Raw genomic sequence first — 27894 nt, forward strand, 5'->3', positions numbered from 1 at the left:
GGCATGAAATTAAAAACCTGCACTCATTCAAATTTTAGTCTTTCTTCTTGGGCCATAGTTTAGATATTGTACATGAGTACATTACATCAAGTGCAGAAACGAATCAAGTGCTGCCCCCCCCTCCAACACCCCTTCCAACAAGGAGCTAGCGGACTGTCACCACCGAAAGACCTCGGCTGTCAGAAGGGAAATACTCCCCCTAGCTGAACAGGACTTGGTAAGTAAGTAAATACATACATTCCAATAATTAATACATAGAGAATTTATATATATATTTTATTTTTGGTTTTAGGAATGTTCTGTGAGATATGTAGACGGCAATAAGGTAGACGTGGGAGGAAACCAGGCCCGGACATTTATAGATTTACAGAAAGGACAGACTTGATGGACACATTGTGTTTGAGCATCACAGACTGGTCTTTGACAGCAGGTAGTTCTATCACGATTCGTTAACAACAGGCACATGCAGACATTTTGGCGAGCATGAAATTTAAAATCTAGATAGATAATAATAAAAAAAATAAACACAGTAGGATATTTTCCCTGCTTGTCTTTTTTCTCGGCATTCTGCTGCACATTTTGTAAATGATATAAATCAATGTCGTGCATAATAATCAGGAGTGACTTACATAATCTCTATGAAGCTGACCACACACACTACTTTACTACAACTTTACTGTGAAAAAATGTCTGCGTGGCGGCTGAACCCGACCAACACATCACCACTTTTGAACTGATTAGGGATCTGAGTGATCAATCAGATGGTCACTAAATCATGCCGTGCTTCATTATAGAAAGAGTTATCAAAGATAATTTGGCTATGACTATGATTATCTGTACATACAGCTACAGCTAATCAAGTGAATCAAAATGTTCCTTAATAACTCAGGATGAGGTTGCAGATCTGTTTTACCGTGCCGGACGGTGCCGGCTGGGCAGAAGCAGCCCTCCACGCAGGAGAGAGCGCCACACTGGGAGTGTGGACTCGGCTGAACGCTGGGACATGAGTGAGAGCAAGCTGGACCACAGGGGTCGTACACCAGCCCGTTATCACACTGCATAGCTGAAAGACAGAATTACAATAAGAAAGACAAGACCGATCAGAAAACAACTGCCTCATTGAAAGGGTCTAAGTGGGTGAGCGTGGTCGGTGCATCGGGGGTCTTTGACATACGACAGAGTTCTTGGGACCTCCAGCGGATGTAGACGCCTCTGCGGTTACACTCTTCAGCATAGGCAGCGATGGCTGTGCAGAGACACTCACAGTCACCACCTGAGTCACAGCTAGAACACACACACACACACAAGACAGTGACCTGACAAACAACATCAACATGGTATCTTTTCTATTCCTCAGGGCTTTTCACTGTTACGGAGAAATGCACAGGTTGTTTTGGTTGTTATTAAAAAAAAGAGGAAATCAAGCTTGACTTCTAATAATGCATGTTTCAAAACCTCCACGATATTTTTATTTTTAATGGTATCATTCTTTAGTGTAAAATACCATAGTAAAAGAAGTTTAAAAAAATGGTTTTCAGAGGTCGGTAAGAAAATCAACAGGTCTTTTCAGGATTTTAAGAATATAACAATTCATTTTGATTAGACAGGCTTACTAAATACACACTTTATGTTCGTTGTTTTAAAGTTTAATGAGACTGCAGCAAATTAATATTCTCCCTCAGTAGTATAATTTATCATACACATTTTAAAACCCAAATATGAAAACCCATTTTGGCAACATTATGTAAATAATATCTATAAAATCAGTGCACAGAACAACAAATGCTGAGCGAGAAAGACTTTTCATTTCATACATCCAAGCATATTAATCAATAGGTATTGTTCATAGTAGAATACACATTCTAAAAGATGATTTAAAGTTGCTCAGTGCCGCCACTCACCCACAAGCATCAAAGACACACCAGTCATAGTACTGCTGGAAGGGCACCTCAGGGTGGCACTGAGAAAAGAGCTCCTGAGTCAGGACCGCACACCTTTTCCTGGCCCAGGGGACCCTGTGGTTGTTAATCTGAGCAAGAAAAAGAAGAACAGGAGTTTTCTTTTGCATGTATGTGTAAGCGAAAGACGTTTATTTATTATCATTATTTTTTCCTTTTACTGTCTGCCATAAGAGATTTGTCTTGGGAATTAAAGAGACATGGCAGCTCATAGTATCTCAATATACCTATGATTTATCTGAATACAATTAAATTACCATTGGAATATATCCAAGAACATACACTCATATTACACTGATGCCTTGTACTTACTGCATCCCAATAAAGCCGTAATGTTGGTATTTCGCGACTAAGTATGTTCAATGCTCCTGCAAATGGCCCTGGGTGTGTGTGTGAGTGTGTGTGTTTGTATTAAACTCACAGCACAGGGGTCCCGGAGGTCCTGGTCTGAAACATCAGGGCAGGAGGGGCTGACCTTCCAGGAGTTACCAAACAACTCGGCGGTTGACTCCATGATGCCCTGCCGCGAGGTGAAGTCGTTCTCTGTGTCCCCATCAAAGTTACCGCACAGGCCCCCAACCCGGCCACGCAGGTGGGCCTCGAGCCGCACGTACACACGCATACCTGGGTACAACAATTGGATGGACAGCACCACCATTAATACGTTTGTTGACCTACACCTACAGCCACCTTGTTGCAGTATGACCCAAGTATCTTTTATCCAGGCGTATGCTCACTACCCGAATACATGCATCTCTTAAAACATTGCAATTTAAAGATAATAATCTAAATTGCTTGCAGAGACCAAACATGAGTCTTTATGGTTGGGTATTAAGCTAAAATAATTGCTCTGGTGTAACCCCCCTATCTAATTTAAATAAATATGGAATGTTCTCTTGATAAAAAATGTTACTTTCTTCACAAATTTGGGGTACTACGGCGTGATAAACAAATATAATTTAGAAAACTAAGTATTCCTTAGTTTTATGTTGCAGACGTGTGATGTGTGCGAGTCCTACCTCCATCCCATAGCAGAGTGACCCCTAATTGGGAGGAAAGAGAGACAAACATGCCGACTCTCTCCAAAGTCAGACCACTGCCACTGTAGGACTTTGGTAGACTAACTGGCATCCCATTTACTGTCACAGCTTTACCTAGAGGAGAGGGGAAAGACAAGCTTACCTCAAGCAACCTCCATAAAACTGGGCGAGCTTCTGAATCCATGCCTCGTACCTCTCAGCAGATGTATGACAGTATTTCCCAGGCTGAGGGTCACCGACTTTGTGCAGGTGACACCGGTGCTGCCACATGGCACGTTCTCTGCCATCACGCTGAACAGACCGCCGGTCTCCCCCGCCAGCACGTACTGGCAGTCGCCCAGGAAAGAATAAGGGCGGCCGTCGAACGTGACGTAGTGCGGGTCGCCCGTCGCCACGCAGACACCGGCGCAGGCCGACTGGCCGCAGTGCCAGCGCCGCTCCTTGCACACGCTGCAGGGAAGGAATGGCGCATCCTTTAGGAGATCTCATGGACAGAGAAGGGGAAGCGATGAGACAACCGTATGCGTTACCACGTGTTGCAGTCTTTGGTAATGGTGTCGTTGCTGTAGTAAAGTCGACCATTATGGTGACAGGGGCAGTCCTCTGGTAGAAGACAGCGATCATCCTAGGAGACATAACTATGGTCAAATTTTGCCATATGACCAGTCATATCATGATGTTTCTACCTAATTGAAAGGTAAAAATGCATTTTTACAGTACTCCTTACAACTTTAAATATTAAAATTTTTAAAGTAAATGTATATCACTGACACAACAGGCTTTTATTTTAAACTAACATGTAATATGGAATGTTACTTCCCAACATTCCCACAGGTTTATGATTATTCCTTACACTGTAAAATATGTAATAGGTAACTACTACATCAAACTTATTATATTAAATTATATGCACTGGGCAAATGAATTGAATTGAACCAGGTCTAAACCTCAAAACAATACTCAGGACTCTTTTACATTCTTTAAAATAACTTGAGCTCCAGCTTTTTTACTGGATTGGATTTAATTGGATGTAATTAATTATATAACTTGATACTCCCAACCAGTGGTGAAAGTAAGCCGGTACTGGCCGGTACGGCGCACAGGGAAGAAACATCTTCGATCAATATCGGAGCGCTTGGACCCAGAAGAGGATAAATGTCACGTGTGACGTCACTGACATCATACGTGACGTATCATAGTACCACCAAGAAATAAAAACTACTTTCACCCCTGCTCCCAACATAACACAAGGAAAACAGACAAGTCAGCAACTAACTTTAGCCAACTTAGCTGCTAGCGGTTAGCATAAAAAACATTTTTTTTACCACTGGGAGCTGTGGAGATGAATACAGAGTTATAAAGAAATTAAAATTAAATACTGCATTTGCAACTTGGAAGCCCTTTCTAGTCTTTTGACCACTCAAAGTGCTTTAACAATACATGCCAGAAGTCACCCACCTCACGATGACAGCACACACAGCCTTTTGTAAGAACATTCATACCATCAACACACCGTGGTCACAGCTACAGAAGTAGCCCAAGGTCACATGGAGACAGACACCAGCAGAGCTGGGGATAAAAGCCCTGAACCTCTCATTGAAGAACGACGGAGCTATCCATTGGGCCACAGTCACTCAGTACTTGTTTCAGAATACAGTTTTCACTCACTAGCAAGACGGTTCCCTGGGGACAGACGCAGGCGGACTCTCTGCAGCTCCCATGTGCCACACCCGACCCCTGCTGGCGGCCAGGGAGGTCCAGACCGGAGCAGGTGAGGAGGCAGGAGCGTGGGGAGTAGACTAGATGGCCTGGACACTGGTTCACCTCCTCACAGCGCTCCTGAGTGCAGTTAAACAGCCCTCGCTCACACACACTGTGGATGGAGAGATGATAATCGACATTGGCTGAATTTGATTTTGTCCATGAATTGACAAGTCGACGTGTTAAAACAATGGTTGTAAAAGGTAAGACACAAATCAATATTTAATATTGGGCGATAGGAAGCCAGAGAATATGTCAAAAGGATTGGTAGTAGTCATTGTAATGTCCCACACTGCATTTGGAAGACGTGTTCTGCAGTTGCCGTAGACATTTTGGAATACAGCCATAAATGGGCTGTCAATCATAGCAACCCTGCCCTAAGGATTAGCCCACTTATTGGTGAATTAACATGCTGTATTGAAGGAGACTTAAAAATAGCGATGTATACAAAAAACTCATGCTTACAATGTGGAGATGATAAAGTAATAGAAAGGTAGAGTCATTTTCTCATAGATTTCTTTACAACCAGACCTCTCTTTAGCAAACGGAGGAGTCGCCCCCTGCTGGTCAGGTTTGGTTTTTAAGAAACTTCGCTCACTCAAACAGGGGTTCCCTCCTGGGTGTAACATGTCAGGAAAGAGTGTTTCATATGATCCTGGATACAGCTCCGCTATAGAAGTCACGGTAACAGTCGCGTTGTGCGAGACGGGTGAGCACGCAGCTTTACACAAAAAAGATTCTGTTCCATGATCCAATTGAAAAATCACTTTTTTTAACTGAAAGTTATCTTTTAAATACATAAACACTCTATGTGTAATTCATGGCACATTTTAAAAGAGATATACATTCTTTTTTACAAAATCACATACGATCGGGGATGCCGGAAGTTGCATTTTTTAAAGTCTGCTAATGATTTATTCTTTAATCAATCAATGATTATATCAAATCCAATTTGTATTGTTCATAAGCAGTGAATACAGAGATGTTGACCCAACCAGATCTTCAGAACGAGACTTAATCTCTGGAGCCTCAAGGGTTTCCTCTCAGATACATTCAGTATCACCAGATCCCAGGCCAGCGGTTGATGCAGGTCTGGGGCCACAGTTTCCACACCAGGAAAACGACGATCAAAAGCAGTCTAGTCATTCAGTCACTAGGAGACGGCTCTTTGGCCGATAGATTGATGGTCACTGAGGTTGTGTAGTAAAGAGATGTGATGAAATCAACCTATCCTGTATCAGAGGGCAGGAACATAGAGCGATTTCACCAGATCTCTTGCACCACCGGGGCAGCATTGTCTCTCAAAAGCCAGTTCCAAATCAAGAAAACTTGACAACGGTAATATCAACAACTTGTTCCCCATGGGAACAGCCTACATTCAAAATCACATACAGGAAAATTCAGCGTAAAGCTTTTTGCGGTTTTACAGCAGATTTATCTGGAAATAAACCTAGATACTACTGGAGACTGGATAATATACCTGATATAATATTAACGGAGGAAAACACAATAAGATATGTCAATGCTTGGCTTACTTTATCTTCAATAAAACTGTCTCTATCAAGGATTTGAGACTTTATTAGCACTAGACGTTAGTAGACGAGATCAAAGCTTATTCCAAAGTAGGCTACAAGAACCATACAAATTACTACTACTAATACTCGGCTAATGTTTTATTATAGTTGCAGCTCCACTGACAATGGAGACAACATGCTGACACCCTCTGATTCTTTATCACATCTAATTACATCATAAAAGCAGGCGCAGATACGTCTGTTTTTATAATGTGTTGTAGAAATATAAACTATGGCTCAGTATGGTCTGCCATAATATCTACTGGCCTTTTTTAAGCATCAAAAGATGTTGGTTTAGGGATTCAAATCTCAAGCCAAAAACATTCTTTTTTTTTATTGTACCAAGTATATTTTCAGTAAACCCTAATTCCACATTTGAAACGCAGTGTCTCATTAAATGGTCCACGTTGAGTATCTCCCAAGGACTACAGTACCTGAAGGGAACAACGTTAGTGGAACCCCAGCAGTATTTGCTCCCTACGCTGCACATACCAGGTGTTACAGTTGTTCTGGATCCGGGCCCCAGGTGGGTAAGTCTTCTCTCCTTGCACACAGGGGCACATAGTGATGGGCACACACTGGCCATGGAGGTCCTGCACTAGCCCGAGTGGGCACTGGCAACCCGGAACACACAGCCTGAGACCCGCCCCCCCGCCAGCGGCATCGCAGCTCCTTGGGTCGGAACAGGAGCCGCCACATGTGCCACCACATTCCTGGTACACCTGACCTCCTGAACACTGGACCGCTGTGTAGACGGGTGGGCAGTAAAGATTACTGATTACTTTGGAAGTTTCTATCGAATCCGTAATGTCAACCACTGATGGACATCCTGAAAGAATCCCTCAGACCTGCCTGCTGGCCCCACTTACTGCAGAACGTTTGATTGCGCCAGTGTACTGTGGCGCCCTCCTGAGCGCACTGTCGGGCGTAGGCAGTGAGGATGGTGCAGTGACAGGACCTTTGTGGAGCGCAGCCACAAACCTCCGACAGACAGAGACGGAAAAATGGGTCCCTCTCCACCACGTCGTGACACACCTGCAAAAACCCATTGGACAAAATGCACGTGTGAATAAAAGAGAGAGAAATGAACTGACCCCAGAGAGAGAAGGACATTTAACGTGCAAGCTCCACCTGAAAGACGGGGCTGTGTATGACAGAGCACACTGTCTCCGCATACTGCCTCCTCTGGGTGTATGTGGTACAGGGGTCAGGTGGAGCCCCTCTAGGTGGAGCACACCGCTCTGTCGTGAATTTGCTCGCGAACAACGAAACACTGTTCTCCACGTCTCCTTGCGGGGTGAGGAAGTCATCATGCTGGTTCCAGGTGAGCGTTCCACAAAGGCCGCGAACCTTCCATCGGAAACCAAAAAACGAACATCTAATGTACAGGTTCCGTGACTGACGTTTGGTTGAGGCACTCAAAGGGGCACAAGTAATAACATAGAAGGTGCAAAGGAGGTCACCTTGTTGGCAAAGCCAGGCTGCAGGGTGATGAGAGCCAAAGGTCCATCTAAGTGCCACAGCAGCTGGGCCCCAAAAGCCTGGATGAGGAGAAATGAGGAAGAGGCCCTACGTACAACAAGGTCCCCTGTCACCACAGGCAGTGGCTCCCTCAGGCCGTTCAGCATCACTGTACCTGGACAAAACACAATCAGGAGGCGCCAAACCACAAAATACACAACTCTGCAGCCAGAGAATGAAATCAAATGAGTAAAGATAGATTAATGCATTGAATTTGAAAATACTGACAAGCACAGCTTGCAGCTTACAACTAACCGGTGTCTGTGATGGTGACAGTGGTGCGCAGTGCTGTGACTGACATCTCCCTTAGACAACCTAGACCTTCTCCTACACCTCCTCCCGCTGTACACAGCCCGCAGCGCACACTCACCACCAGCTTCCCGTCAACAAAGTCCTGGACACAGACATGACGTGAGCTCAAAGGAGCAGTTGCTGCACACACACAGAAATGTGTCTCGGATTGTTTGTGTAGCCGTTTGCGTGGTCACATGTGATGAATCTCACCTCCACGGCGGTGTAGGAACAGTCTCCTCCGTGCAGCGAGTACCTCTTTTTGTCAAAGGTGGTTACCTGTAGCGCCCCTATCAGGCTGCACTGGACGGCACACTTCTCCACAGTACACTGCCATTGGCCTGCTCGGCACAGACTGGGAGGATAGTGGGTAAAAAAGAAAAAGTAAACAAGAGGATGGATAGTCCGAAAAAGAGGAAGAGACAGACATATGTATATTTGGCTAACCAGGTGTTGCATCTCTGCTGTATGCTTTCCCCTGACTGGTAGGTGCGTCTTCGATGGAAACAGGGACATTTGTCTCTTGTCAAACAGAAGCCCTGGTGGAGGTAAAGCTCTGGCGGACACTCGCAGCCACCTACACACTCCTCCCTGCACTGGCCCATGACTGCAGCAGGCCCGGGGGGCTGGGGAGACGCGCAGCTGGGGGAACAGGAGGACACACAGTCTGAGAACACCTGACCTCTGGGACAGACGCGACCTGGGAGTACAAAGAAGAGGAGGAGCGAACAGGGGTAAGGACCGCCCAGGTTTTTCATGTGGGTGTGTTATGTGCTATCTGTTGCTTACCACACAGCGTGTCTGTCCTCCACACCATGAGGACGTGTTGCTGAGCACACTCTCGAGCGTAACTGGCCAGGGTGTCACACACCGCTGAATCCCGGGCCGCGGGTGGGAGGCTGCAGTAAAGGTAGAGACAGGTGTCCATATAGGCGGCTGGGTCCAACTGATGGACACAAAGACAGAGAGATATCACATATGGATTGTTCAACATGTGTCAAGTAGCATGCAAAAAAGGAATGGCTACCCCGAGAAGTATGGACCCAAATCCAGGCCCAGATATTTTGTGTTTTGAAAAACAATTGTGAACCTGAAAGTTTAGGTTTTGGTCTTGAACATCGAAGAATACAGTATTCAATATAAAAATGGACAAAAGTATTTTTGGGTTGATTATAGTTTTGACTCAGTTCTATAATTGTTTTTTTCATTCTTCACTTATAAATACTTTTTCATATTTGCTGTATTGCAGATTTTATATTTTCCCATTTAAAAGTTTCAAATCTTTTTTTCACTCTCTGATAGTTTCTTTCACTTTCCAACTTTTGGCCCTGGTCTGGTGTAGGGAGGAGGGGGCGTGTAATCACGAGTAAGGCTGTGGACAGATTTGGACTTCCTGGTTCAATAGCTGAAAAAAGATTTGAATCTGAAAATATAAAAATATAGTAAAAACTATATTTAACCGCAAAATACTTTTCGTCCACTTCTTGTTATTTTGAATGTATTGTTGTATTTTTTATGTTTATGTTTTAAGACCAAAACATTAACTTTCAGGTTCATTTGGTCAGGTTCATTTGTTTGTCAAATCATCAAAACCTTTGGCCGTGATATGGGTCCATAGAGACGTCTCCTAAATCAGAAATGTGCAAATCCTGCACATTGTATACAGTATTGATTGTATAGGCTAACCAATGCGTGACCAATTTTTGGTGTGCATGTAATAGACCAAATATTATAATAATTACAAATATATTAACCGCATATTCATAAGTACATATTATGTTGTACTATGTGTTTTCAAAAATACAATGAGGGTACCAATTTTTAGAGAGTAATCCTCCCAGGCAAACAGGTGATTTGTTATTTCAAAATGAATTGAATTTAAACTTTTTTTCTGAGCAGTCAAAATATCACAACAGTCCGATAGCTTGCGGAACAACTGGCGCTCGGTAAAACATTGGCCGTGCCAGGTGAGTGTGTGTATAGGTATCAAGTGTGTCTGACCCGCTGGTGGCAGCGTGTGAACGGGTCCTCCAGCAGGCGTCGACACGCGGACTCCGCCCGCCCTCGTAGGGCCACGTCTCCCGAGACGTCGCAGCTGTGGCCGAGCTCGGCCGCGTCGCTGCATCCCTGAAGGAAGAGGCTCCATTACTGAGGGCGTCACGATGCATTGTGCTCCGACATCACATCGCATACTGGTGTCTCATGGAAAAAATATTTTTACCAAAAAAAGCGATATACTCATTAAAGCACTCAGTTCAGTACTTCGTTTTGTGGGTCGGGAACTTTCCACGAGTTTCCGAAGCTGGCAGCAAACTGGGACACAGCTCCGGCCATTGTGGTGAAGTCATCTGCAGCAGGTAACAAGCGTTACATTAAACCCTAAAAGAGTTGGCTCAGTAGAATTTTACTGGCGCCTTCCCCACCGTCGGCGCTGTTGTCGTAGAGTCCACACAGCCCCCTGGTGCCCGCCAGGTGCTCGGCGCTCACCGTCAGGTACACAGTGTTCCTCAGGTCGAACTTCACTTTTACTCCCAGGCCGCTCTCCACAAACACAAAGTCCCCCAGCCAGTGAACACTTACTCCTGTGAGAAGTATTAGGTTTACAAAACAATCTTCAATCTCTGTCTTCATTTGTATGATAAATAGTTTTGAAAAAGGGCCATTCTACATAATTAGTTACAGCAGCAGCTTTTTGCATTTGTACTGAACTAGACCAAAGTCTTTTTTTTACTGTAGTACCACTACTTTGACATACTAAAACACAGATGGATGTACACAAACAGGTGTTTAAATTTACCTTAGACATATTTTACACGGTAATCTTGAATGGATGTACAATCCGTATTATCTGTAAGATATTACTGCATATTTTGTATGCAGTAATATTGGCCTCAGCTGCAGTCAATAATGTGTGTCACACGAGAGAATGAAATAAAAGTATTCTGAACCAACTCTGCCGTGTCCTGCATCATTCCGGACCACCACGGATCTACACCTCTTACAGTAAACATGGGCCAGAGAAGAGTATTCTTTTATTCTAACCTTGACCCGTGTCTAAACAAGGAACAAGGACGATGCTTCAACAGAAAGTACTTTACCATTTTCAAAGAGTGCTTTTCCGTTTGGAATACTGAGGCTGTTCAGCGTTAAGTTCTTGCGTTGAATTGAAACCAAATCGAGACCAAACATCATCCTCAAAGCCTGAGAACAGACGGTTAAAAACAGACACTTATTTTTCAACAAAACCCAGGTCTGTCGGGTTTGTCACTGTCAGCCAGCTTTGTCCCTCTCAATACATGTCACAGGTTGTAGTGCCTTATTCAATGTTTCCCACCTTGCTGCACTCTCCTCTCCCGTCACAGACCGTACTGATGTAGACCGCCCAGGTGCCGTCAGTGGATGAAGCCAGCAGGTATGTGCAGGTGCCCTGGAAGTGGAAGTGCTTCCTGTCAAAAGTGCGGTAGTGGGCTCCGCCCCAGGACATGCAGGTGGCTGAGCTCTGAGGCACCCTGATGCTCCCCAGCAGCCCACTGCGCACCAAAGGGGAGGACTGGGAGTCTGGAGGGGAAAAGTGTGTTGTGAGTTATTCATGAGCAACTGTTAAAAAATACAAGTAGCTGCTGCAGGCTTCCTTGTAGATTATCAACAAGGATAAATAAATACAGTGGACTTCACAAATGAATGCTTAATAGAACGGTATAGTTAGGTCTGGGATGTGTATGTGCATTTTCGTACACCTATGTGCATGAATGCTCTCTGACCAGGAAGAAGGGTGTAGGTGCAGGACAGGCAGGTGTGGTCCGAGGTGTTCCTCCAGCTCAGCCCCCATATGGTGCTGCAGCACTGCTCCATCGGCATGAGAGAGGAGTTATGGACCCCAGGGAAGTTCTCACAACTCCACGTAGAGAAACACCGGCCACGCACGCCCACACCTGGGAGGAAAAAAACGGAGCGAGGATGTACGGAGAGTGAAAGAAGGACAATGGTGCTCTAAGATTACCTTCTTAGGTTGTTAGGCTATGTTTTTTTATTCTAGTGCGGTTCCTTTAAAGCAGTTATCGTAATGTATAAAAAATGTTCATGTGGGCTCTATGCGACAAATATAACACTGTAACAAAGGAACCGTATCTTCATCCATTGCTTGACCAGTTAAAGCCATCAATAATAAAAAGCAGACTACCATAATTTAATTACTGTTGGACAAATATTTGGGCCTGGATTTGGGTCCATACTTCTCGGGGTAGCCATTCCTTTTTTGCATGCTACTTGACACATGTTGAACAATCGATATGTGATATCTCTGTGTCTTTGTGTCCATCAGTTGGACCCAGCCGCCTATATGGACACCTGTCTCTACCTTTACTGCAGCCTCCCACATTATTCATTGAGTAAACGACTCTTTCGTCTTTTGTCTTTCGTATGGAAATAAAAAGGTGAATTTCTAGCACTGAATAATTATGCATGACATTATGTACCTGGATGTTTTTCAACATTAAAACACCGTCAAGCGAAAGGAGCGAGCACCCAAAACACCTTCGGCTTCGGATTGTAGACATGTCCAATAATAACGGGGCTTTAACTCTTCTTCATGCCATTAGTGAGGCCACGTATAAAAAAATACATAAAACACACCGATGACACAGATTTACTTCCATACTTTCGCTACATTAGGTTACTATTCTTGGCCTAGCAAGCACTTTGACATTAGCTTAGCTTAGCCAAAAACATAGCCAGTTATGTTAATGCTATTATTAATAGTTAATGCTAATAATGAAACAACCAGAAAAGGCGTTTTTGTTAAAGAGGTGTGTGTTACATAACAACTGAAGTTGCTCTTCAGCAGGTGGCAGAAGAATTTTATTTTCAGACGTCATCAGAGAGCTCCCGGCGGTCGGAGCGAGTACTTTTACTTTAGTATTATTTTGTAATACTAATAATTGTACATTTATTAAAAAAAATCACCGCCGAACTGCATGCTGGGTACAGCTCACAACAAGAAGTAACTCTGTTGCTACATGAAAACGCGAAAAAGAGCGATACAGAAGGAACAACGAGAGACCAGAGATTCACCAACATAACGTGCCAAAAAGAGAGGAGTTGTGTCTGTTTGGAGGGTTTATGGTTTTGGAAAATCCGACATAAGTTACGTAAGATTAGAAAACAATTTATTAAGTCTGTTGAGCCTCTGGTGCAACACTAGCAGCCACAACAAGCTAACACGCTAACTAGCTAAATCGCTAACAAGCTAAATCGCCAGCCAGTTGTGAGCAAATTGGCCAGACAGCAGGGTCAATGAATTAATGTGTTTACGTGAAAAAGCAATACTGTGATATACCGGGATACCCTCACAATGTTTGTTAATAGCGTGATATGAAATTTTGGCCATACCGTGCAGCCCTATCTGTACCTGAACCTAAACCTTTACCTGTACATTTAACTGTACCTTTACATTGACCAGCGACTAAACTTAAAATGTACCTGTAATTATTATATATTAGTTTCAATGATTAGTAGATCATTTCTATTTCGTTCAGCAAACTTCACTTGCACATGTTTTTGACTTAACCAAATGATACATTGAATAATTCTACATTAAACAAACACAGTGCCTGCATACTGTACAGGGAACTGATCTATTGTCCTCACCCTCAGAGCAGTGTGGTCCTCCCCAGCCCTCACAGCATGTCCTCACTGTCTTGTTCACCATCTGCTTCTCCATCTCTGGTGGTCTGCAAGTGGACAGACACATCGGGTTAGAAATAACATTGCAAAGGTGTTTATTCTCCCCCCAGTACTGTAATGAAAATGTCTGCATCTCTATGTGGAAATGCACTTATTGTAAGTCGCTTTGGATAGAAGTGTCAGCTAAATGACATGTAATGTAATGTCTACTTAATATATATTTCTACTACATATATGTTGTGTAAATGCTTTAGTGCTTGTATTCTTGCTTTGAACTCTTTAGATCTTCAACCAAAATGTGAAGAGGTCCAGTTAGAGAAAACTTCTCAAAGCATAGGTCCGAAACATCAAACATCAATATGTGACTAATTATTGTGATTAAATAGAGGAATAGAGTTGTACCAACATCTGCATGTAATCAATCCACGACTAACACATCAAATTACAGTACGATACTAAACCTCCTTTTGAAAATATTTATTGTCACGTAACAAAAAACTGAACATACATGTGTGACTGCAAATATAAATAATCTTCTCTCAATTAACAAAATAAAAGTAAAATAATAATGACGAAAATGTTTCCTGATGAAGAGCTTTAATTAAAAAAAAAAAAAATAACAAAGATTAGGGTTGTTCCGATACCCAAATTCTGACTTCGATACTATACCTGGCAAAATATTTCGATACTCGATACTTTTCGATACGATATGATAAATAAGATTCTGGAACATTTATCTATGATAGTAATAAATAAAACATCTGTAAGGTTCCCTTTTTACCAGCTTGTTCCTGCCCAGCTTTTTGAACACTTAACAAATGTCATTCATATTAGTATTAGCCCACAGCACGATATTAATGACGACATGGTAAAATCATAGCATTGATTATACACGTCTATGTAGGCCTATTGTCCGTATCTATATGACTATATGACTACATAGTTATTTCCATTAGTATAAATTACATAATTTTACAGATGTGTTTGAGGTGGAAAAAACTAAAGCTATGTGGATTGGGTACATTAAAGATGGACACATAATTAAAGGGCAATTTCTCCCCTTTATTGAAGAACGACGATGAAAATTGCATCTAGTGTGTATTATTTTGTACAATCTTGTGTGCATTCTGACCTCATGATCACATTGTCAGGGAGCTTTGCTGGTGCAGGCTGAAGGAGGCAGGACCCAAACGCAGACTTCTCAAACAAGTGCTCTTTATTCCGAAACAAAACCAAAGGAACGTGCACCAACGACGACTGACATAGACAATGACGCAACAAGGGACAACAGGCACACAGGGCTTAAATACACTAGGCAGGTGCGGGTGATTGGACACAGGTGGAAACAATCAGGCAATCACAGGACAAGGCAGGAAGTGAAGTTACCCAGGGACACAAGAGACATGAAACCTACCAAAATAAGACAGGAAGCAGAACCAAACCGTGACACACACAGACCCACATGAGTGAAATTGTAGGTCATTTTGCATGTTTATATTTCTGCTGAGTATTCAGTAACTTATTTGCAGTCTTGCTTTGTCTTGTGTTGAACTTGCTTGATGTTTGACTGTTAGGAAAGTTGTTGTCAAACCAACAAACACAGCTACAGGCTGCCATCTCTCATGGTTTCCCCGTGTGACACACACGCTTTTGCGTGTTTTCACACACACTCACGACACACATGTGATTTATTACCCAAAAAAACAATCCGCGCTGGTTCATCTCCAACCTCGCCGACGGTAAATGGCGCATCTGTGACGCTGCACGTTGAGTTGCTGGTTTGTCATTAACAAAGTTTAGTCGCTAGCAAGACGTCTTCTAAAGAAGAGTTAAAGCCCCGTTGTTATTGGACATGGCTACAATCCGGTCACCATGCTGCCTACAAGCCCGACTTGTATTGGGCGCTCGCTCCTTTTGCTTGACGCTCCTGATCTTGAATCTAGAATCGATTGCTCTTCCTTGAGGTCCCGGATGTTGTGTTGAATTTTTTGTGGTTTAATTATTTGCGGTTGAATATTTTAACGTTGAATTATTTGCAGTTGGATTTTTTGCAGTATTTTAACGTTGAAAAACATTCAGATACATAATTTCAATGCATAAATATTCAATGCTAGAAATTCAATCACCTTTTTCTTTCAAAACCCGATGGCACAGATGGCATAGCACTGATGCAGAGAAAGCTAATTTAGCCCCAACTTGGTTGCACGAAAGCAGGTTGAATTAAACCCGGGCCAAGTAACCATGATTTATTCTTTGAAGCTAGCCTGCTCCAGACCAGGCTAGGAGCCCGGCTAACATTAATCCTGCAGCCTCACGTGTTAAATCAGGTGCCGCTCAAGCGGGTTGCTCCGTTGTTTTCTGAATGTGTTCTGATTTATTTTTTATTACTGTATTACCAGTTTACAGTCACCACTATTGCAGATGTTTAGATCGGTGGTTCGCAACTTTTACCTCACAGTCCATTTTCATGTCAGACAATATTTCGCGGACCGCAAGAAGATAAAAAGCACGGCGAAATACCGAGTGGAGGGTGTGTTGGTTGTTTCAGGCGGACCGACCGACGGGGCGGGGTTAGGGCGGGGTCCCGCTCTCCCCACTGTTCACTTACTTGTACAGGAAGCAGGACGCCTTTGCACCCTGGTGTTTGTAGTACAGCGCGATGCCGTCGTCGCCCCCGTGCCTGGCGCGCATCCTGTCCACGTCCAGCCTCCAGTCCCGAGCGTCGTACTGATACACCTCCGCGCAGCTGACTTCCAGCTGCAGGCGCGGCGACTTGACTTGCTCCACTCTCTCCTCCATCACGTGTTCGCACCAACGTCTGCAACCCGATACGTGGGGTTTAATCTCCACTCCGATACTTCCGTTCAAACTGGAACGCTGTGACAAAAGCTACTGGAGTGATGTTTAATTCAAAGTGCATTGTGCTCTCTACAAGCATCCTCATTAGAAAAAATAATTCAGAGACCGCTTCAGATAAACTTAGCACTGATGCAGAGAAAGCTATTTCAAGTGGAAGCCTATAAATACATTTCCTTTTATTCTATAATGTGTTAATTAAAACAGAGCACAACATTTACACCAAGTTAGCACCACACTGATTTGCTGCAACTTCCTCATTAATTTGTTTGCACACCAGTCCATCTAGACACTTTTATTCATTTATTTGAATTCATAACGAGATCACTGACCAACATGCACTATTAGAACCTTGAGAACTTTACCCTCAGCCTTTTCATACCTGGAAAACATTTTTTAATATGAATTTAGCATGGCTTTAACCAGAGTCCTGGTGTCATTTCAGTGGTTTACACAATGATTTCTGCATTTCTGCATCCATCCTTGAGTTTTGTCAATTATGCTCACCCCATTCCCATCACTGTCTGCAGCCCAAGCAGAGTCAGTAGTAGGGTCCCCATGATCCTCTCCTGAATATTTGTGCTTAGACTCCTGCAAAAAAAAGGTTTATGTTTGAACACTGTTTTTTCTAATCAACCAACAATACAATGATTGATATCAATGTTTTTTTCTGTCTCATTGTGAGGGATCAGACCATCTAAACCATCTAAAAATACAAAATAATAAAATACATTTTTACATTTCCACCATCCAGCTACAAATTGCAAACGTTGCGCTTACCTTTGAAGTGCTTTTGGGAAATCTTTGCCATAAAAGTACTCCATCAATATTTATACGTCTTTGCTTTCTGTCATTATTTTCAAGTGTCTTTCTGTCCAACAGAATGTCACACGCTCCTCAGCGATAGCTTGTATTAAGGGGGTAGCGGAGCCCCAGATGCAGGCTTTTAAATGCGGGGGGGGGGGGGGGGGGCTTGTGGGATCGACACTGGCCTCTCAACTTGCTGCCATTGGATGTTGGCGGGAGATCACAGCTGGAAGGGGAGGAATTGGCCACACTCTTTGACAGACACGTCCACTGACATCGGCCCCATTGAACATCACCGGGCAACAAGGCCATTGACGGGGGGGGGGGGGGCGTGGAACCTGGGCTACAGAATAAAGAGATATTTGTCAGAGCCTAATCCTGTAAAGAGAGACGTTTCGGGAAGGATGCTGGGGAATTTATTTAATGAAGCATGTCAACAAACACAGGGACCGAAGCCTTTTAGAATCCCCAATATCCCAAGTCTGACCTCCTGCCCCTAGGCAGGCTCAAACACAGCTGTCACCACAGTAAACCTAAGCTACAGTCACAGGGGCTGGCTCTGACGGGACAAGCAGAACAGTGAGCGGTGACTGACTTCCCGGCAAAAAAAACCTTCGTCACAGCCTCGGATACAATACGTTTCTTGACGAGGCATCGAGCTGTCTCACTTTACTGCTTTATCATCACACGTGGGAGGAAGGCTGAGAGAAAGCGTTGCCAGGTGTGGGATATTTAGCCTATATTTGTACAATCATTGTTCTCTCGGTAGAAGCAATAATGCCAAAAGTGTCATACTGTGTGATGAACTATTCATTTTGTAGCTGCATGGTTTTGGTCTGCATCGTCTAATTCTAATTTAATAAACACCACAGCAGATTCTGATGAATATGATTCACAAGAGAGAGCCGAGGTATTTATTAAACTACCGTAGACTAGTTTAGTGACTTCAATGTTTTTCATGCAGGACATGAGCGGGTTTCCACGCGGGCTGTCTTTCAATTTAATTTTGTAAAAATAATAATTACAACGATAAACACAATAAAGCAATAGAAAACTCAACAGGAAGAGTTCAACTCTGATAAAACAGTACAACAGACGAAACAATAAAACAAACTGATACGGTAACAATTTAATAATGAATCCAATTTAAATAATAAAGCAGGAAAGCGATGACATTCAACGCAATTCAATCTGTAAAAATGGGTTTTAGAGAAGAAGAAGATTCAAAAGTGATTAAAGATTTGGCAAGACGTATCTCCTCATGCATGGTGATCTAAAGCCAAGGGGCCTTGATGGCAAAAGCATGGTCTCCTTTTCGATTGTCTACATGGAACAGCCATAAGGGCCTCAGCTGAGGGTTTGTGCAAAGGGACAATGGTAAAATTCATTAGGAAAAAGGTTTTACATGTTCACCATCTTAGTTGAACATTTGCTGATTAGCACTGAGCTTGAAGCACAGCTGAGGCTGATCTTCATCGTTCATTTCAAAAAGGTTTGGTCATAAATGAAAGTATTGGACAGATTAAATGCTGACCTGATAGATTTAGTAAATATATGTTACACCTGCAGTCCAGAGTATTATTGCACAAAACAATGCAGAGGACAAATCCAAAATCAGATCATCTTTTCTCCAGGACACAAATGCTTTCTCTGGAGAGGAGGAAATCAATGACACATTCTCGATATGAGTGTAATCATTCAGTTAGAACAGATAAAGAAGCACAAGAAAAGGCCTTTTGAGTGTGAGGAACAGGTTTTTAGGGAAAGCATTACAAAATCTGAAGGGAAAATGTGGGGGAGAAGAAGGATCCAATTGCAGACTTCACAAAAAAAAAATACTTTATTATTAACAGACTGACAAGACTACTCACCAACATCAACATAGAAATCTGAATGAACCAACGGGAGGTGAGGGACACACACAGTTCAATAAACTGGGAAAGTGCAGGCAGGGGTGAAAGTAGTTTTTATTTCTTGGTGGTACTGTGATACGTCATGATACGTTTAGCCTCTTCTCCGCTCGTCCAGATCTAATAACAATGGCGGAACCTGTTCATTTATTTACGATCAGGTCCTACTTTAAGCTTCGTTTAGTCAGTTTAGTAGTATGATGTGACACAGCCCGGGCTAGCAACAGTACACAAGTATTGTTATGATGAACAGCGCTGGATGTGTTTTAGAAGTGTTTAGGGTGAGGGTTAAACTGTTTTCAGTACAGGTGCACGTTGAGGGTCAGGCAGTCAGTTGCAGCACATGCGACAGAGTGCCATCATATGGCAGCTTTGTTGATTTGGGCAGAACAAAATGTGTCCCGCAGCCCGCTCCCGCTAGAATGACAGTTGAATGTCACTTGTTCTTTTAAACTCGGATCTATTTAAACAACACGGGACACAGCGCTGGGGCAAGTTAAAACTAAGTCTCTGTCTAACGGACTCACATAAACACATTTTTGCGAGCCTACCTGCTGAAAAATTACACCAAGACAAGTAGAGCTGTTTTATCCAGTGTAATTTATCACTTACCACTATCTTGTTTTTTTTATTATCCTCATGTTCCTTTCTCTTCTTCCTTTTCTGGCTTCCTGAAGCATAATTCCACTTCATGATGACTGCCGACCTCGTGAGGGGGGCCCCTTGAGGGGGATCCCGATAACAGTGTCATTGCACTTTACTGCATTGCCTATGCCTTTTGTTGAATTAGAATGTGTAGAATGTATTAATATTTTACAGTGCACTGTACACTAAAAGGTATTTTCCGTCTTTCTACATTTCATTTCATTTTTCAATTTCAGATTATATTTTAGATTTAGATAACTTGTGTTATTCTATTTTTGGCTTAAATGTCTTATGTAATGTACTGTATGAATTGACTCATTGTTAAAAGCTGTTATATAAATTACACTGCCTGGCCTTATGTACCGGTTATTTCATCATGTTTACAACCTGCTGTTGACCAATCAGCTTGCGTCGCTGCAGAGTACTGGGTTAAATATAAGCCACAGTCCATTGACTCTTTTCAGGAAGTTTTCCTCAATTGGTAAAGCAAGCTCACTAGACTGATCAATCTTGTTCTACGAATAGTGCGAAGCAGGGGGACAAATCAGGTAAAGTAACTTGCTGGTATTTTTCCTTTTTTTTGTAAACCATGTCTGGAATTTGAAATTTAGAATAGACCATCGTTAGAAGTAAAAAAAATTTCCCCAACTTTTCCTCCGAAGTACACTAATATACAAGTTGCATATTTTACAAGTACTTTGGGGGCCTTTTATAATACGATTTCTGTGGCAGGAACAGTAATATAAGTAATGCCATTTCATATCTAAACATCATTATAGATCTTCAGCTTTTTCAGGACCCTTTAAATTTGGTCCCAGGTAGCGTTCGTTGATACAATTGTTTTTAAAAGAACGGAGTTCATGTTAGAAGCTGTGCAGCAGAAACTTGAGCTGCAGAGAGATTACCAGGCAATGTCCAACAATGTCCTCTTTGCTCTGAGTGTCTTACGGCAGACGCTGATACTTCTTGTGGAGAAAGAGATTAATGCAGGTAAAACCTTTTCTCATTGCATTACAGCCATGAGACTCCTCTGTCTGCTGCAGCTGTTCTGCTTGGTTAGTTGTAGTGGTTCCAGATTGAGAGACTGGGCTCATCATGGTGCTCCCATGTTTGCCGACCTCACCGTACGTGAGATGAAAGCTGTCCGGGCCTACCTGCATGGTATCCCAGAGCTGAAGCTAAACGATGCTCATAGCAAGACCCTAATGAAGAACAGCATCCTCCTGATGGAACTCCATTTGCCGAGGAAGCATGAAGCCCTGAAGGTTCTGGACCGCGGACATGCCAAACCCCCGCGTCAAGCTCGGGTGATCATCCAGTTGGGAAACCAGACCAATCCCAACATCACTGAGTACATTGTAAGTCCACTGCCATCTCCAAACTCCCATGAAGTCAAGACGTTCAAGGGGGGTAGACCTATCCGCTTTGAGTCTAGGCCTATTACCTCTGCAGAGTATTCCCATTTAAATCACATCCTTGAGAAGATCACTAAAAAAGCTCACAAGCTCCTGCTTGAGACCACAGGAGGGTTTTCTTTCACCAACTGCTCTGACCGCTGCCTGACATTCTCAGACATAGCCCCCCGAGGGCTGGGTCCAGGTGAGAGGAGAACCTGGATCATGTTGCAGAAGTTTGTTGAGGGGTTTTTCATCCACCCAGTTGGATTTGAGGTACTGGTCAACCACCGGGACCTGGATCCAGAAAGGTGGACTGTCGAAAAGGTCTGGTACAACAGCATGTACTTTGACAGTGTTGAGGAGCTGGTAGAAAAGTACGAATCGGGAGCGGTGGAGAAGATCAAACTGTCCGATCATGACGAAAATGACCTCTATTCCACTTACATCCCGCGTGGTCAAAGCAATTCACCAACTAATATCAACGGGCCAAAGCTCGTAGAGCCTCAGGGACATCGCTATCACATTGACCGCAACTTTGTTGAATACGCAGGGTGGTCTTTCGCCTACAGAGTCCGCTCATCAGCTGGGCTTCAAGTCTTTGACCTTCGTTTTAATGGAGAAAGAATTGCCTATGAGATAAGCCTTCAAGAAGCTATTGCCTTCTATTCTGGTGATACTCCCGCTGCCATGCAAACAAAGTACATTGACGCTGGCTGGGCAATGGGCAGCTCTTCTTTCGAGCTAGCGCCTGGAATTGACTGTCCAGAAATTGCCACCTTTGTTGACCTCTACCACTACTTTGACACAGACAAACCTGTGCAGCATAAAAATGCTCTTTGCATTTTTGAGATGACCACGGCTATGCCTTTGAGAAGGCATTTCAACTCCGACTACCAAGGAGGATACAACTTTTACGGGGGCCTGGAAAACACTGTGCTGGTGCTGCGGACAACCTCGACGGTCTACAACTATGATTACATCTGGGACTTCGTCTTCTACCAGAACGGGGTGGCGGAGGTCAAAGTCAGCGCTACCGGTTACATCCACGCCACTTTCTTTACACCTAACGGACTTCACTACGGCACCAAGGTGTATGACCATGTGCTGGGAAACCTGCACACACACCTCATCCATTATAAAGTGGACCTGGATATTGCTGGTGAGTATTCTGGTATAATTACCTCATTTTCAACATCTGTTTTAAAGCAGTTTCACAACACCAAAATTTTACTTTGAAAATTCGACACAACATTCCCATTAGCACGGTGGTGTGGTGGTTAGCACTGTCACCTCACAGCTAGAAGGTCTTGGGTTCAAAGGTCACTCAACCAAGGCTAGCTGGGACTGACTCCCGCCAGTGCCCCTAAGAGGATAAGTGGTATATAAGACTGACCCTAACATCCCGTAACCATTTATGTGTGATAACCACATTCCTTTTCCATGCTGCAGTGGCCATGAACAGATATTTTAGAAAGGGAGAACTGTAAATAATGCCTCTAAATCGTACGTCGTATTTGGAAACGTAATCTGCTGTTTTGTGGGTGTGCTAATATTGATGTTGATGTTTCCCAACATCACTCCGTACATGTGATTAATGGACGGGCTGCAACTAAGTATACCTCCCGTTGTGGTCTTTTAAGAAAAGCGGTGACAAATTATCCCCTTTACATAAACTCTGCAGGTTGTGAAAAGAAATGATAGAAAGGGCACACAGAAACTTTTATTCTTTTTTATTGATGAAGATAACATGGTTTTCTGGACTTTACCCCCCGATAAATGAGACAGTCAGTGCTTAACCCGACAAGCCTGTGCTTTTCTCTGGGTGATTGTGGCTATCTGTGATCTGAGCTATAGGCTGTAAAAAAGTCAATCCCTTTTTTATATGAACTAAGACTTCTCATGCAAAAGCAAATGTCTTGCATAGTCTCTCAGTAGACTGCTTATACCTTGACATTTAACCTGATATATCTTTGCCTTCTTTGTGACTCAGGTCGCGAGAACAGCTTTGAGACATTGGATCTGAAGTACGTCAACTTCACAAATCCGTGGAGCCCCGAGAATTTCGTGGTCCAGTCCAAACTCCACCGGACAGAGCACAAGACCGAGCGATCTGCCACTTTTTCCTTTGGCAAAAAGTTCCCACGCTATGTGCACTTTTACAACCCCAATGAGAAAAACAAATGGGGAGAAAAGAGGGGTTACCGCATTCAGTTTAACTCACATGCCCACAGTGTCCTCCCGAAAGGCTGGAAAGAGGAAAAAGGCATAAGTTGGTCAAGGTAATCAAATACGTCCCCTTTGTTCCTGGAAAAAACATGAAGTGTAAAGTTCACACAATGTTCACACAAATGTATTTGCAATGATTGACCCAATAGTGGGGGAGTTGGCCTAAATAGTTTTTTGTTTTTTTTAAATGAAATGCCTGAGGTTTTGTCAGCTGCCAGCATTGTTACATAAAAGTGATTACTGTCCCACCGCAGGTATCCTCTGGCTGTGACTCGCCACAAAGATAGTGAAGCCACCAGCAGCAGCATTTTCACCCAGAACGATCCCTGGGAACCAGTCGTGTCTTTTGAGGACTACATCCGCAACAATGAGGACATAGTCAACCAGGTACCCACGTGGCATCCAAAATGCACATGAAAGTCAGGATTTCCATGGATTAGATTCAAATCAATATTGTTATCACTTTTTGTCAAAATGTTGGACTATTCCTTTTCAAACTATTTGGATAACATCAAATAAATCCAAACAAAATTAAAAACACAATGAAGAATTTTAAAAAGTAATAACTGGAAAATGATCAAGGAAAGTAAGGATTAGAAATGGTCCACAGTCTCTTTTTTACTGGCGCAAGAGTTTAAAAATCACTACTGGACAGCGTCTTTGAAAAGGACCTTTTTTAAAAGGTCTCTTAGAAATGTGGTTTACATTTTTGGGGTGAGATTGTTCATCCGAGAAGTTAAGTCATTGCTTTAGGTTCATCAGCTCTAGTCACTCACCATAATAATGACTCACCAATGCTGACTTTTTCTTCTGTTTGCACTTTGAAGTATATTAAAACCCCCACGTTCCAAAATCAAAATGTAAAGTAAAACGTTTGCTTTGGCGTGTGCAGGACCTGGTAGCCTGGGTGACGGTGGGCTTCCTGCATGTGCCTCACTCAGAAGACATCCCCAACACGGCCACGCCCGGCAACGCGGTGGGATTCTTCCTCCGGCCGTTTAACTTCTTTGACGAAGACCCTTCCGTGGCGTCCAGAAGCGCTGTCATTGTTCGTCCTGGACAGGATGGCAAACCCAAGGTCCAGAGATGGACGCCTGAGGGCATAGGTCACTGTGTGGCAGACAAGCCATTCTATTACAGTGGCACATATGCAGGAGTCTAAGAAGAATTTGGGGGGGGGGGTTCAGAAAAAAGTATTTTCATCTCTAATATCATCATCAGTACATAGTAGACAGATTTATTTAATATTACAACCCCTTTTTTAAAGAGAGGGAATCTATGTAACAGAAAAACAACCAAGAACATTTAAAAAAGGGAAAAAACATACCAAAGAAATTTTTAACTATATAGCTGGAAACATTTATAAATGTAATAAATGCATTGTAAAATATCCACATTTTGAGTTCATGTTAATGTACAAAACTCAGAGGGGGAGTGAGGGCTCCTCTAATCCCATGTTTGGTCTCCATGGCTGAGTTTTAGTGGCGGCGAGCATCCAGGATGCAGGATGCTCTGTATCCGCCCTGCTTGTGGTGAAGCAGGGTGCAGCCCCCACAGCAGAACTCCTCCTGCGCCCACAGGTGGAATGTTTTTCCATAGAAAGACAACAGGCCTCATACAGCAAACGGCCTGGTTCCGGATCCTTCCCTAGCAAACAGCCCAGGATACCACCTGGCCACCCCGTCTCCCCTGGAAACCTAACTTTAGTAACATAAAATGTGCCACAACGTCCAGGAGAATCAACATCATGTGACGGCTTTGTCTCTTATGTACGCATTCTTGACACAGCGTGCCAATCAAAGATTTAATTAAACAGATAAACCGATTTTCATCATTTTGTGTGTTTTTGATTGAAACCTTTATTTAAAAAACAATGATTAATAAGTACAGGTCCATCTTAGATCCCAAGCTAAACATATAAATTCCAATAAACTAGGTGAATTTTGCATGTCCTGGTTCTGTTTGACAGGTAAACAATGAATTCTTAAGTCAAGTAAAAAGGAATCCAGCCACGGTCGTCTGTACTTTTTTTTATGTAAAAAAACTTTTTTATAATTGTGTGCCCATGTTTTACAATGCACATAGTGAAAGGGTGATAGCATGAGAGCTATGCACTTATGAGGGAATGGACAACATTGGGAGAGAGAACAATATGTGAGTTGGGTAACAAGCATTCCTATAGCTGTTCCCATGGCAACCATGGGCTCGATGTCACAACAGACAAGCTATAGAAAAGGGGAAAAAACACAGTTCATCCATTCGCAACGTCTTACGTGTACAAAAACATCCAAATAACTGTGTTCGATTTTATTGCACTCGCACTGCATTGAACGCGTATAATTCCTGTGTTTCCCTCTAAGCCTCCAGTGACTTCTTATAGCTGTCAAAAAGTGATGAAAACATATTATTTGAAATCTAAAAATGAATAGTAATATATGAGTTTTATAAGATGGCAAAACATACAACATATCTTTAAAAAAACGTTGCTTTAAAGAATCCCAAAAGACATACATTGTAGCAAACAATACTTTCATATTTCTTCTCGACAAATATTTCTAGTGCAGTCTGTTGAGGATGAAAACCTGTTGGCTGCCTGAGTTTGAAAGTCTAGTCGAATAAATGTTGCTGTGTTGCCATCTAGTGGTTTGGTGTGTGTAGTAAGTGTAAAACAGAGAGAGAGATAATAAAGACAGATATTAATCTCTAAACAACGTTGAAATCTCTGAAAATAATTTATAATTTGTGATTTTGTGGTATAAATTAATCAGTAGTAATCTCTAACAAATGGCATGCCCATTTCCGCATTAGCTATAAAAAACTGTAGATAAAATGTAAAAAGCTATTCAATATGTTCCTATTTTCTTTTGTTGTTTATAAATGTACAATGATGATTGCTGTGTGATACTTAAGTTGATGTTGTCCAAAGTCAAGTCCATATACTTGTATAACCACCTTCATGACTGAAAGTGGCAGAAAGTCATGTAAGGGCCCTTGAATAGTGGAGCAGGGTCCCTCTGTATTACCTGATCCAACTGCCCAGAGCAGTGTACTAAAAAAATATCGAGACAGGTGTATTTTTATTACTTGACTTTAGGTTTTTGTTATGTTGTTTTACTTTAGAGACCAAATGTGTCGGCCTGCGTTTTAGTGCCTCTCCTTCAACGCCTCACTTAGTTAATGAGGCGGCACGCAACCTACGAAGATCATGACCTGCGAGCGTTATCAATTATCAAAGCATTTTGCTGATGCAGCTTAAGCCAAAGAAAGCAACGACGTTCCTGGATTCAGCCTCTCGCACCCTCCCCTGATGTAGCGTCCTTCCTTCCGTCCCGCCTTTCTTTCTTAGTTCAACTTTTCCTTTCTTTTTGCAGTTGTGTGACTTTGCTCTGATCATTCATCCGCTTTCATCAATAGATGATTAACCCCCCCCCCCCCCATTTCATTAAAGCTTTTGTGTGAGTCCCAGAGTGTGACTCGGCTTTGGAAATGTCACCTGTATCCAAATGAGATAATAACACTACGTCAAGATTTTCAGCTATGAATATCATGTGATAATGACTCAGCCAAAAGCGAGATTATTTCTAGCGCATAATAGAACGATGTGACGGTTAACACATTTGTATTTGGGGTATTATTGGATCAGATGTCCTGCTTATTGAATAAAGTTGTGATCTTTATTTTCTGCCTTCCAATTCACGCCCTCTTAATGATAACATGAAAACACTTCTGGCGCATGTGATGAAGACGTTGTCAAGCCACGGACTCACGTGGTGATTTACCTGCCTCCTCCGGTGTCGAGCCGTGGGTTTCACACCTCGAGCCTCACGGTGGGACAGTCGACACCATTTCAACTTTGCACACTTTCATTTGGCGTGCAAATGTTCTGATGAACCAGCAACGGCAAACAGCGGACAAACGCTGCAAATAGCAAAAGTTGCGTTTTTGATTTCAGGAACGTTGTATATTTCACTGAGTTCAAAAGAGACTGAAAATAAAATGAGTAGTGCTGTCATCGTTAACGTGTTCATCTATGCGATTAATGTGGAGAGAATTCCACCACCTATCACACAGGAGGGGGGGGGGGTGAGTGGCACACGGCACGACTTGGGAAATTAAGTTTTATATTTGAATTCGGTTACGTTGATGTTCAAGTTGAGATTTACAAGAAATGTTTTAACTGTGACTGTGAACTGCTGTTTGAAAGCAACTTACTTGTTTACCCAAAT

The 27894-nt window shown here is 42.8% G+C and overlaps 2 protein-coding genes across 2 annotated transcripts in view; one reads left to right on the forward strand and one right to left on the reverse strand.

The window, feature by feature from the left end:
* The window catches only part of sspo (SCO-spondin), a 62431-nt gene extending 44882 nt beyond the window's left edge, over positions 1–17549 (reverse strand). The window contains 26 exon segments of the mRNA XM_062559368.1: positions 914–1063; positions 1175–1284; positions 1902–2029; positions 2380–2582; positions 2978–3112; positions 3192–3448; positions 3529–3623; positions 4667–4871; positions 6826–7078; positions 7203–7368; positions 7465–7683; positions 7797–7969; positions 8110–8248; positions 8359–8500; positions 8593–8845; positions 8935–9091; positions 10147–10272; positions 10408–10493; positions 10569–10727; positions 11244–11346; positions 11480–11703; positions 11907–12077; positions 13792–13874; positions 16436–16645; positions 17191–17274; positions 17464–17549. Coding sequence (XP_062415352.1) covers positions 914–1063; positions 1175–1284; positions 1902–2029; positions 2380–2582; positions 2978–3112; positions 3192–3448; positions 3529–3623; positions 4667–4871; positions 6826–7078; positions 7203–7368; positions 7465–7683; positions 7797–7969; positions 8110–8248; positions 8359–8500; positions 8593–8845; positions 8935–9091; positions 10147–10272; positions 10408–10493; positions 10569–10727; positions 11244–11346; positions 11480–11703; positions 11907–12077; positions 13792–13874; positions 16436–16645; positions 17191–17274; positions 17464–17507 — 4075 coding nt within the window. The 5' untranslated portion in view covers positions 17508–17549.
* A 2903-nt stretch (positions 17550–20452) lies between these two features.
* Positions 20453–24868, forward strand: aoc1 (amine oxidase copper containing 1). The gene is made up of 5 exons (XM_037455637.2): positions 20453–20593; positions 21063–22601; positions 23433–23721; positions 23923–24055; positions 24561–24868. The coding sequence occupies exons 2-5, from the start codon at positions 21065–21067 to the stop codon at positions 24828–24830; spliced, it is 2229 nt and encodes a 742-aa protein (XP_037311534.2). The 5' UTR covers positions 20453–20593; positions 21063–21064; the 3' UTR covers positions 24831–24868.
* Positions 24869–27894: the final 3026 nt, after the last annotated feature.

Source organism: Pungitius pungitius, chromosome 19 (assembly GCF_949316345.1).
Source record: "Pungitius pungitius chromosome 19, fPunPun2.1, whole genome shotgun sequence".
Classification (NCBI taxonomy): domain Eukaryota; kingdom Metazoa; phylum Chordata; class Actinopteri; order Perciformes; family Gasterosteidae; genus Pungitius; species Pungitius pungitius.